At 39.6% G+C, this 13,526-nt stretch overlaps 1 protein-coding gene across 15 annotated transcripts in view; it reads right to left on the bottom strand.

The window, feature by feature from the left end:
• Nucleotides 1-13,526, bottom strand: part of LOC149202148 (protein MEI2-like 2) — a 118,458-nt gene that overhangs the window by 12,874 nt on the left and 92,058 nt on the right. For all 15 annotated transcript variants that reach the window (XM_089403087.1, XM_089403096.1, XM_089403089.1 and 12 more), the window contains 2 exons: nt 2,383-2,450; nt 1,530-1,877 (listed from right to left, as the gene is read on the bottom strand). In XM_089403087.1, the coding sequence (XP_089259213.1) occupies nt 1,530-1,877; nt 2,383-2,450 (416 nt within the window). The remainder of the gene's footprint in view (nt 1-1,529; nt 1,878-2,382; nt 2,451-13,526) is intronic.

Here is a 13,526-nt window from a genome sequence, read left to right as displayed (position 1 = left end):
CCTTAGAAATTAGGAAATGGGGAAACACTATATGTGTGTGTGTGTGTGTGTGTGTAAAGTACTATCTCAGAAAATTACATTGAATCTTTGAAAGAAAGATTTCACTCCTAAGTTTTAACACTATGATATAGAATAGAGATTCATGATTTAAAAGAAACTTTTTATTTCTATAGGCTTCTAGAGGCCTCCAAAAAATATTATTCCCTAGTCACTAAACAAATATTTTTAATCACTTAAAAATTAATTTTAGTAGGTCCCAGGCCAAAAATAGGCCACGCAAGTGTGTCATATGGCCCTACATGTGTCGTGCAGATGCCAACACACGGTGTATGGTGCCTGAAATGCATTTCAGAGTTTCCATACCAAAAGGCAGCTGGTACGTGGGAGGGGTCAACGTTTCCTGAAAAATAGCCTTGTGGGAAAAATTCTTCCAGATGTTGCCATGAACTACAACAAGCAATAATGGACAAATGATGTGAATTCCCTCACGCTCCAAAAGTTTTCTTTCATACCTTTCTAACTGCTCTTTTCCCACATTCCAATAACTTACGAAAAACATTTTCATTCTTCTGGTTATACCTGACACTCAATCTTAACCCTTGCCTCGTATGCAGCTATCAACTTGGGCTTCAGAAACCCATTTCAAAAAATTGAAAAATATGACCCGTATTTATACTAGTATAGAAGGAAGCAGCAGTTGATAATATACAATGGCACTTATTCAAGTCAGTAAATCTCCAAGCTCAAATGCACATCCAGCCTTGCATTAGCTCATATCGTAGTCAGGTCGGGCATAGATGTGCTGGCCACTCCACACTGGAAACCGTCTAACAAGAGGAGAGGTCCTAACATCCTAATAATCGGAAAAGGGAAAACTTGAGGGAGAAAATAGTTAACAAAAATAAAGCATAGCTGGCAAACCTGTGTAGTTCATGAAGTGTGATATATTATTATATATACACTGTACAGCACAAGGGAAAATAACAAGAAACTGTGAATCAATGCAGCTGTCTGAAAATACAGTGACATATGGAAAATATTGCCTAATGTGTTTAAGAGGTTTTAATATTGATAAATATAAATTCAATGGCATTGCTCAAAAATACATGTTCATGAAAAAAATACAAAGAGACTAACTTAAGCAATGTGTTCCCCTATGTAGTTATATTTCAATTAGTCTAACCTCTGAATGCATTGAAAGAACTGGACCTAATCTTACATGCATTAGCACAATGTCTTTAAATGTGTTCCCCTATGTAGTTATATTTCAATTAGTCTAACTTCTGAATGCATTGAAAGAAGTGGACCTAATCTTACATGCATTAGCACAATGTCTTTAAGTGGCACACTTCTGAAAACAATGAAGCATCAGCATCAGAACTAATTAAATAGCAACAACTATACTCATTTTAAAACACATGTCCTGATCATTAAGAAATGATTAGATGGTAGACCAGAAATTGTCAATTTGTCATTCATGATGACAGATATAATGATTTCAAATGCTATAACATCAACATCAGGAGTACCTTCATGATTTCCAAAAGGGGTGGAGCTTCGCGGTACTGGTACAGCCCCAGCAGAATTATAATGCATTACTGGCATCATACCACTGTCATAATCGGGAAACGAATGAGACTGATGGAGCTGGCCTGACTTTCCAAAACTGTTTATGGAAGATACTTGTTCAATCTGTTTAGCTCTTCCCTGGTCATTGCTGATAACTCCACTTTTAGTTGATGGGAAAGGTGGAAGGTTCGCACCAAATGCTGGCAATGGTTTGTTAACTGGATGATTCACATTTCCAAATCCACGTGAATAGGTTATGCTTTGCAATGAACCATTTTCACTAGGACTGCTGAAGTATTCCCAAGGCCCTGTTTGTCACATGAAAAAATATTTAATGCTCTTTATAACAGAGAATGAATCATTTTTCAAGGGGAACAGGCTACAGGATTCCACTGTCATTGCCACAGCACATACCAATTTGATAAAACCATCTTGCTTAAACATGCATGCAATAATCATGCTTGGAAGCTTCCTTTATTTCACACCATGGCCAATTTGATAAAACCATCTTGCTTAAACATACATGCAATAATCATGCATGGAAGTTTCCTTTATTTCACGCAATAGCATTTGCCAAAGCAAGACACAATTGAAACTTTTGACCATGTGACTACAATGAATACCCTAACATCTATGTATCTCCAAATGAATATTATGATAACCTCATTATTACATTGACAAACAAACAAACCAAAAATTCTATAAACAGGACTAACATGAATTTGCTATGGGATTGAGAACAAACAATACTTGTTCATTACAAACAGAAAGTACAGTTGAACCAAACACTGGGTAGTTAGGAAGGATACAAACCTGGAGGTGAATTCATCAATGGTGAACCAACATCCTGCTCTAGCTCCTGGCTCAAATGCTGCATTAAGCTGGCAACATTTCAAACATGATAAGTAATAAAAAGGCATCAAAAATAGAAATCAATTTCATGACAGAAAAAACACAATCATGATATGCTCAAATGCTGTATTACGCTGGCAACATTTCAAACATGACGTGCAACAGAAAGGCATCAAATATGGCAATCAGCTTAATGACAGAAAAACACAATCACACTAGGCATCAATCCATCTGATGCTAGACTTGAACCTGCTAATTTGCAGTTGCACAGTTGAAGACAGAATGACGAGACTCCATGAAGTCACCAACTTGCAGTAACACAAGGTTGAAAACCCAAAGACATGGGATTTTCCCTAGTGTGGGGCATCAAGGCAAGCCTCAAGCTGCATGACAATAACAAGTAAATCTGCCTGAAGGCTTCAAGTAAAGACAAATCAAGAGTATAGAAATTCAACTTGTCAGCTTTGGATCACCAAGATGGATGCAGCCAGAGGTTAGTAGCCTGTGGCCTATAGCCTTCCTGCTTGTAGGAGAGACACTAAATAATTCACCTGAAATATCAAATTGGTGCTTGAAGTGTCCCTAACGCTCCTCAATCATATATGATTCAAAGATTTATATGTAGTGCTACTATCTGAAATATTAATCCAGTTAGCACTTTAGACCAGTGTTACAAATATTGCCGTGTATTGTCCCAAATTTTTCGATTACCTTGTGATGTGGTTAGGGGGGATTTCCAGAGCTTATGTCAGCAAGGTCATAGGAACAAGATTACACCATTGGTGGGCCCAGAGGGTTTTCGAGGGAGTTTAATGGGGTCTGACTGGGATCGCTTGCCATATTTCATCATCAGGATTAGTTCCGCACAGCTCAATCTCGGTTCCATGGCATTACAACGATTCTCGTAAAATGGGGTTATTACCAAGCATGTTTTAATTATTTACGCTTAAGGTGCTATTTGGGGCTGATTATTTGGAGGAACACGTTATTGTAATAGCTCGTTGGAATCGGGACAAAAAGATCTATAAGGCATGATGATGAAAAAGGGCTTTGGGGTGGTCGGTGTGATCATGGTGGCAGACTGAGCATTTCCCGGCATTATAAGTGGTTAGTAAAAAGTCACTCGGTAGATAAAAGAGGGGAAAGGTGCATTTTATTATTTAATTGGAGAAAAGGCAAAAAAGCGGCAAAAGTCACTTGGAGAACTCATTGAGTGACCTTATCAATTAAAAATGAAATAATAAGCTGTTTCTAGAAGGATGGAGAAAGATCCAGCAAATCTTTAAAAAGGGAGAGACGATCACTTCTCAAGCATTCTTTTTTGTCTATTATTAAAGAACTGATTTGGCTCAAGTGGTTCTGGTGCAAGGGTTTCAAGTGGAACTCTTCAGCTGATTTCGGCGGACTTACAATGCCACCTTAGTTGGCTCAGCTGATTTTAGTGGACTTCGAGTGCCACCCTAGTTGGCTCTTAGGGCGATTACTTCGCTTCCACTTGTGTAGACAAGAGAATTTGCGGGTGATTGGAGTGGACTTTCCAAAGGAGAAACCCTTCGCTAAAGGGTTAATTTTCTAAGCTTTATTTGTTAGAGACTAAGTTACCGAAAGAACTGCTACTAGAAGGCCGAGTTACAGAAAGGCTGAATTACAGGAACGACTGCTACAGGAAGACCAAGCTACAGGAAGGTCAAGTTACAGGAAATTTATGTTAATGGAAGGCCCGCTACAAGAAGGCCAAGTCGAGTTATAGGAAGTTTGTGTTACCAGAAGGCCTTCTACAGAAAGGTCGAGCTACAGGAATGTCTGCAACAAGAAGACCGGGCCACAGGAAGGTCGAGTTACAGGAAGTTTGTGTTACCGGAAGGCCTGCTACAAGAAGGTCGAGTTAATTGCTTCCAAAGGGTTGAGATCTTATTTGTTGAATCCATTTGTTGAAACTGTGTTTAATTGTTGGAGCCAATTCTATTTCTGAGGCCGAATTTGCTAGAGCCAAGTTATCTTTGCAGAGAGGCCCAGTTTATTGTTTGGGGCTGAATTGCTTGCTCAAGTGGAGGCCAAATTCATCATTGTAGGAGGGCCAAGTTGTTGACTGCAGGAGTGTCGAATTGACTGAGTTATTTGTTGGAGTTGTATTACAAGTTCTCATATTGATATTCTCCATGTAAATTTTTGCCTTAAAATATTTCTACTATAAGTGTTTATTTGCTTTGCATACAAAGTGTTCGAAGAAAATCTTCCACACAAAGTGTTTGTCAAAATTCCTAAAAGAGAAAATTTAATATTTTTGCAAGTTGTGCTAGCACATTTTAGCAAAGGAACATTACAATGGTATCAGAGTTGGTTTTCCTACAAACCTGAGGGTTTAAAGAATAATCTCATTGGTGCTTGGATTCGTAAGTGTTCGTGGCAACCGAATTTCTAATGCAAGGGTAAAGAACCCATGGGACACAGCAAAGATCCAAAACCAAACAACACAGAAGCTACCATGAATGAAATAATCAGGTTGCAAAAGATGTTGATTGAGATGATGAGGCAGTTGACTAATGCCACATTGGGGAATCGGGGTCGTCAAGATCCCACTCGCACTAACATATAGAGCCATCCCCATTTGCTTGGAAAAGCCACTAGACCCACCATGCCCAAATTTCTGGACGATGCATCGAAGGGGCAGAACATGATTACATCAGAGGTGGAGTCATTTGCAGCAAATTGGGAGGTGTACCAGTCATTGGAACGTAACAATCAGGCATCCCTCTCTTTTTGGGAGTTCTATCAAGTTATCAACTAAGAGACAGGCAAAAACCGGTGTGGTTTTACAAGAATCATGCAACAATGATGGAGCAAACCGAAGCATGGGCATCATCAATGGCAACAAAGGAAAAAGGAAGTTGTAGATCTGAAGATGGAAAAGCAGTTAAAGGCCAAGAAGAAAAGATTGAAGTGAGCCCTAAGACAGCCTTTGATACACCTTTAAAGCTATCATATGAGGTTGATAACACCCATGGATGTGAGGGGCACTTAGATCTAGCTCTTGAGATTCATGAGGCATCTCTATTGGAGAACCCATTGAAGGCTCAAGTTGGGGAGGTGGTTAGGAGAGTTGAGCATCCATCTTTGGGGCCAACCATTCATGAGGTGCAAGTTGATGCAGGGGCATCCAGCAGGGCTGCGGGACTTTTAGATAATTGCCACCAGAGGAAGTTCGAGCATATGAAGGAAGATATTATACTTTATAGCAATGAAGAAGAAAGCACAGTCACTTCGAGGCACCATCTTGTAGCAGATCAATGAACTTGAGGACCTTGGAGTTGTATGTGCCAAGTCAGCAGCCAAGCTGTCTGGCGTTGATGAATAGCTAAAGTCCCTAATGAGGCAACAAGGGGAGCATATGTTGGAGTTTCAGCACAACCCTCTTCAGGAATGTTGAGAATTCAATAGGGCAATGGATATGTTAATTCTCTTAATCTTGATAATTGTTTGCATTATCTTTTTACTTATTAACTTTGATCCTGATTATTATAACGTGAGAAACATCAAACAGCTACCAAAACAAATAAGAACAGTGACAAAGTGTATAGGTTGCAATTCAGGGTCAAAACCCCCCCTCTTGAGGGAAAACCCTTAAATCTCTTCCCTTTTTATAGATCTTTCAATTGACGAATACCATGACCTAATGACTTAGACCAATACCCTCGAAGATCAAGATCAACCTCTTGAGATAATGTGCAAACTTTGTACTTGCCAAACCCAGGTAAATCTCTTCCAATTGCACCAACTCGACCTCCTGCTGCAAGAACTTCGACCTCCTACTACAGATCCGAAATTTCGACTCCCCAGCCACTGTTGCTGCCACACATGGGAACTTCGATCTTCTTCCTAGAGCCTTCTTATGTCCTTCACTTGCCTTTCCTTGTGACTTAGGGCTAGAGAGATACCCTTAGTAGCCTTTGCTTGCCTTCTTTCCTTTGTTCCAAGATCGAACTAGATGAGACCCTTGCACAGAAACCCTAGCTTTCTCTAGCACGTGAGAGAGAGAGAGCTAGCCCAAAACACTTCGTCCTTCTTCGACCTCTTCTTCGTCCTTCTTCCTCGACCTCTTCTTTGTCCTCTTCTTCGCATAGAATGAGAGATGAGTAAGTCTTTGGAGGACGAGTTCCTCTCCTTATATAGGATTCTTCAAGGGGTAGACGTGGCTCTTCAATTAGGCCGACTTGATCTTGGAGGGTATTCTGACACTTTAAAGACAAAAAAAAAAAAATCTTTACAAGTTACAATGTGCCCATTGGGGTCTTCAATATATGACAATGACTCTTTTGACTTCTAGACCTAGGACAAACCCTAGAAGCACTCAATGGGTGCTTGACCTATAAAATAAAAGAACTTGAGCATGAAACCCATGCTCCAATAATAATAATAATTTCTTTTCATTTTATAATTTACAAAAGATACATTTCATACTTATGAAGACCGAACCTAGTTACACATTTTTCAACACTCCCTCTTAACTAGGGAGGTATTCATAAGAGGTACATGGTCATTCTCAATCTGAAGAGATCTCATAAAAAGAGTCGGATTGGTAACCCATCTGTCTAGCATCATGTTAACCAGCATTGTCACATAGCAAGGCCTTGACTAACAGCTCTATCTCTCCACAAGATCAGAGCACAATGTTGGCGAGACCAATGATTTATAGACACCATATTCATTGTCTCTCAAGGTACATACTCCACTCGGGTGTTCACCGAATATGACCTTCTTTGGACTATTATTATCTTGGATAGCCAGTCCTCAAAGAATATCGGTCTACTCCTGTCTTAAATGCCCTACCACATCCTCAAAGAGCATCGAATGCCAGATGGTTACCCAATCCTCCATTCTTTCTTCCCAAGTGAAGACAAGAATGTAGTGTTTATCTCTCCCTCTCAATTAGGGAGGATACATCAACCAAGCCAAGCTTGTCTCTCAAGTACACAAGCTTCTTGTTTAGAAGAGATTTTGTCAATATGTCAGCTACCTACTCATCAGTGGAGATATATTGTAGCTGCAACACACCATTTTGTACTAGCTCTCGAATATAGTGATACTTGTTGTTTATATGCTTTGTCTTTCCATGAAATATTGGGTCTTCAGACAAACGTATACAACTAGTGTTATCACAAAGTATCACTGTAGGGTTCATCGATCCTTCAAACAAGTTGGATAACAGCTTCCTCAACTAGACCGCTTCTCTGCTTTCTTCACATGCTGTAACATATTCAGCCTCAGCACTACTTAATGCAACGGTGTCTTGTTTTCGACACGTCCATTAGATCATGGAGGATCCTCAACTGAAACATCCTCCAGTAGTGCTTCTACCATCTTGTTCACTGCCTCCCCAGTCAGAATCTGTATATCCTATCAAGTGGACATTATTTCTTTTGTCATATTTCAAGCAGTAATGAATGGTTCCTCATAGATATCTCAGAATATGCTTTGCTGTTATCCAATGATCATGCCTTGGCTCCACTTGGAATTGACTGAGAATATTTACTGCAAAACATATGTCTGGTCGAGTATTCACCAAGTACATCAAAGAGCCAATTAGTTGTCTATACTTGGAAGGATCCACAGGGCTTGATTCGGAACTCCTTAGTCTCTTCAAGTTTGTGATCATCGGAGTGGTCATAGGTTTGCAGTCCATCATGTCAAACCTCTTCAACATCTTGATCACGTACTTTCCTTGACCCAAATAAACTTCATCAGGTCCTTGCCAGACTTCTAGTCCCAAATAGTAATGCATCAGCCCAAGATCCTTCATGTCAAATTTTGTTGCTAGTTGCTTCTTACATTCTTCAATTCGACCTTCTACACCTATCAAGAGAAGATCATCTACATACAGAAGAATGATTACAGGTTCTCCATCTACAACCTTGATATAAAGGTTCGGATTAGCAGAACTTTTTGTGAAGCCTATTCTTTGTAGGTATGCATCCATTCTAGCATACCATGCCCTTGGTGCTTGCTTGAGGCCATATAATGCTTTCTTCAATCTGCAAACATATCCCTTCCTGTCTTTAACTTCAAATCCCAAGGGTTGCTCTATATAGACTTCATCTTCTACTGTGCCATTAAGAAATGTAGTCTTGACATCCATTTGATGGATGTTCCATCCCATCAATGTTGCCAGAGAGACTAATGAATGAATCGTCGTATATCTTGCTATTGGAGCAAATGTCTCTTCGTAGTCGATGCCTTCTTGTTGAGAGAAACCCCTAGCCACAAATCTTGCCTTATACTTATCTATACTTCCATCTGTCGCATGTTTGATCTTATAGATCCACTTGGAAGTTACCACAAATTTGTCTTCGGGCCTAGGTACGACCTCCCACACTCCATTCTTCATTATAGATTGATACTCTTCATTCATGGCATCTTTCCATTCCTGATGATTGACAGCCTCTTCAAAAGTGGATGGTTCTGCTTCTATTAGTTTTGTCATGTATGCAACATACCTAGAATATCTTTTGGGTTTCTTGCTTTCTCTAAATGAGCCTTTTGCTCCCCCATGACTTTCTGCATCAAGTGTAGAAAATCATGTAGATTCACAAGCTCGTGTAATCTATGAAAACAAGAGACAAGAATCTACTTCTACTCTTACATCGGAAGCCCATAAACATCGAGCAAACAATAATCGATAAGAGGAAGATAATCAATGGCACATACACAATAAATATCTGGGGAAAGCCACAGCTCAAAACCCCACTATCTGTTTTGTAGTAATCCGGAAAATCAAGATGAAACTACAATGCTTGTTCTCTCTAGAACAATCCCAACACTTAGCAAATTCAATCTCCAACCCATAAGCAAGCTCAAGGCCAAAGCTTAGCCTCTTCACAAGCTCTCCAAGTCTCTATTCCAATGCACAATTCCTATGGAGGATAGCTTTTATTTAAAGTGAAATAAAGCCTCTAAAAACTGTGCAATCTCTTAAGGATCAGTTCCTGAATGTATGCAATCAGTGCAACTCAGAAAAATCTAAAACAAATAGCACAATGTCCCTGCACTCTAGTCTCAACTGGGTCTTTCTCAAAATCGACATGCATGAGTTTATGATGAGGGAATATTCATTTAACTAGAGTAGCACTAGTTGAATGCACTAATGCATCAACTAACTCATAACTCACTATTAGTTACTCAAACAGTTTGAGCCTAATTTAACTGGACTTAACTCAATAAATTGAGTTAACTAATTGCAACTCATACTTAACTCATCCTGGACCCTTATAATATAGGGAGAACATATACATGACTTCAGAAAGACTTCCAACTCGAAATTCCTAAGTTAATTAAACTTAATTAACTATTTACAAGTTGCTATGAGAAAAGAATTACAATTTAATTCAAGGACAAATTTAATTGGAATTACTGGATTCTAATTTTAACATTTCTTGTTACTATTCTCAACATCAAGTAGTGTAGATTTCAACCAATTAGGTATTTTCCTTGTTTTTGGGATGACCACGAGTTGAATAGGTTCACTAGGACCTTCTTCTTCATGGTGAGATTCTTCTTCTTCCCTGTCAACTTCTTCCTCAAATACCGGAAGTTCTTCATCATCAGAGTCTACGGGAAGTTCCTTTGATTTCTTGAATGCTATACTTTCATCAAATATGACATCTCGACTTAATTCTATGTGATGTCCTTCTTTTATGTAGATCCTATAGGCCTTAGATGAGTTGTACCCAACAAACGTTCCGTTCATGCTTGATGGATCCAGCGTCTTTCTTTTGTCCTTCGGAGGACACCCAAAGGTCCGGAGATGATCTACAAATGGCTTCTTTCCAGTGAACACTTCCTCCGGAGCTTTGTTGTCTAGGGACTTGTGGGGACTTCGATTCTAAATGTAAATAGCTGTCTTCATGGCTTCACCCCACAAAAACTTAGGTAGATCCTAATCGTGTAACATTGCTTTTACACTTTCTTCAATGGATCTATTCTTCCGTTTTGCAACTCCATTTTGCTCAGGATTATATGGGACTATTAGCTCCCTCTTAATCCCAGACTCCTTACAAAATGCTATAATCTCCTTGGATGTATATTCTCCTCCATTATCAGATCTTAGTATCTTGATTCTTCTTTCTGTAAGGTTCTCCACTTTAGCTTTGAATTCTTGAAATTTTGTAAATACTTCATCCTTGGTTTTCATTAAGTAAACCCAGGTCTTCCTTGAATGGTCATCTATAAATGTGACATAATACAGACGACCTCCAAGTGATTTAGGAGTCATTGACCACATACATCAAAGTGAATGAGATCCAAGATTTCTTTTGACCATGAAGCACTGCTTCCAAATGGTCTCTTAGTATTCTTACCCAATGCACATCCCTTACATACTCCTTCATGATCTACTTCAGTTCAGGTAGTCCATCTACTATGGAACTTAGAGTTGGAAGGATTTTGAAATGTAGATGACCAAATCTTCTATGCTAGAGTTCACATGGGCTAATTTCAATGTGAACTAGGGCTTGGGCTAAAGGAGATATCAGTCTGTAAAGTCTTCCTTCTCGAATGCCAATGACTTTAGCTTTTTCTATACTTGAGTCTTTACTCCATACAACAACCTTTCCATCAATGAAAGCTATTATATCACCCTTATTTTCTAAGCTTGAAATGGAAAGTAAGTTCTTATGCAAGCCTAGAACAAACAAAATGTTGTTGAGGTGGATGTTGCTTCCATTCTCCAGCTTTATAGAGGTCGATCCAATACCCCTTACGGGATAGCTCTTGTTATCTCCAAGTTCCACTGAATAAGTGGATTTACCTTTTGATAAGGTCTTCAATTGTTTGGGATGGTCAGTCATGTGTCTTGATGCACCGCTATCAATTACCCAAATGTTTTCATCTTGGAATGTGCCAGAGAGAGCCAAGAAGAGACCTTCATCTTTTTCCTTGATTGATACCTTCTTTGAAGAAAATAAGAGACTCCATGTTTTCTTGATACCTTTCTTGAGATGGCTTGCTATCTTGGAACACTTCTTGATGAACTTCTTCACTGTAGAGGAGATCTTCATGATGCCCTTAGCTAACCTTAGCTCTGATACCATGTTGAGAATTCAATAGAGCAATGAATATGTTAATTCTCTTCAACTTGATAACTGTTTGTGTTATCTTTTTACTTATTAGCTTTGATCCTGATTATTATAATGTGAGAAACATCAAACAACTACCAAAACAATAAGAACAGTGACACAGTGTATAGGCTGCAAGCCAGGGCCAAAACCCCTCCTCTTGAGGGGAAAACCCTTAAATCTCTTCTCTTCTTATAGATCTTTCAATTGACGAATACCATGACCTAATGACTCAGACCAATACCCTCCAAGATCAAGATCAACCTCTTGAGATAATGTGCAAACTTTGTACTTGCCAAACCCAAGTAAATCTCTTCCAATTGCACCAACTCAGCGTCCTACTGTAAAAACTTCGACCTCCTATTGTAGATCCAAAATTTCAACACCCCAGCTACTGCTGCTGCCACACGTGGGAACTTCGATCTTCTTTCTAGAGCCTTCTTTTGTCCATCGCTTTCCTTTCCTTGTGACTTAGGGCTAGAGATATACCCTAAGTAGCCTTCACTTGCCTCTTTCCTTCCTTCGTTCCAAGATTGAACTAGATGAGACCCTTGCGCAAAAATCTTGGCTTTCTCAAGCACGTGAGAGAGAGAGAACTAGCCCAAAACACTTTGTCCTTCTTCGACCTCTTCTTCGTCCTTCTTCTTCGACCTCTTCTTCGTCCTCTTCTTCGCATAGAATGAGAGATGAGTGAGTGAGTCTTTGGAGGACGAGTTCCTCTCCTTATATAGGCTTCTTCAAGGGGTAGACATGGCTCTTCAATTAGGCCGACTTGACAGCTTCTAGGCCGACTTGATCTTGGAGGGTATTCCGACACTTTAAAGACAAAAATATTTTTTCTTTACAAGTTACAATGTGCCCATTGGGGTCTTCAATATATGACAATGACTCTTTTGACTTCTAGACCTAGGACAAACCCTAGAAGCACTCAATGGGTGCTTGACCTATAAAATAAAAGAACTTGAGCATGAAACCCATGCTCCAATAATAATAATAATTTCTTTTCATTTTATAATTTAAAAATACATTTCATACTTATGAAGACCGAACCTAGTTACACATTTTTCAACAAGGAGTACATCAACAGGGCTTGTAGTATTATTACCCAACCTCTATACATTGGAAAGAGAGAGGCATACTTTCCTAAACAGATCTTATGGAATGACCAGGTCAGCGAGACAAAGCAACATGAGCTAAGCATGGTGCACCATCAGCATGGAGGGTTTGTTTCGTGTACTGGTGTTCATGCATTCGATCCCTCTCAAGGTTGGATGGAGAGAGATCTTGAGTTGGTACCCGATGGAGTGGGATAGACTTGTGGACTCTGTTGCATGAAACTTAAAAGAACCTAACGTTTCGGGCCTTACCCATACCCGAAACTCCGAAACTCGACCGAAACTCGACCATCATGTAATCATCTATTAGAGTTAATATAGACTTGTTTTTCCTTTTAAATTGTCATCTATGGGTCTTATTCCCTTTTTTCTTGCAAGTTAATGTGTTATTCACTTATTTATTTATATATATATTTTTTATATATACATATATGGCGTTTCAGCTAACATTTCGGCCAGCGTTTCCATTTTTGGGAGGGGACGTTTCTAAACTTACCGTTTCGGAAACTCCAAAACGTTTTGGCGTTTCGTGCAACTTAGCTTGTGGAGATAGTCGTAGTCAAGGGTGCATTTCAGCAGAAGCTTTCAGGCATTGGGGAAATTGAAGGCCCGGGTTGGCATTGGGATCCAGGGGGGATTTTCCATCATATACCAGAGGTGTCGGACGATTATGGCATTGATGGGGTCGTAGACCCAATAACCATGAGCACACATTCCTTCACATTTCCATCGGAGTTACAATTAGCGCTATTGGCAAGTTGGTTTGATAAGGGAATGTGCAGACTCTGGAAGATGTCTCAGCACATCGACCAAGAATGGGGTTGCAGGATGGTCAACATGCCCTGGCAAGAGTCATTCGGATGGGGATGGGATGGGATGGCAA

This window comes from Pinus tabuliformis, chromosome 2_1 (genome assembly GCF_031772625.1).
Source record: "Pinus tabuliformis cultivar Carrire ecotype Pingquan chromosome 2_1, CPIR1, whole genome shotgun sequence".
Lineage (NCBI taxonomy): Eukaryota > Viridiplantae > Streptophyta > Pinopsida > Pinales > Pinaceae > Pinus > Pinus tabuliformis.
This window is presented reverse-complemented; position numbering and strand designations above follow the sequence as displayed.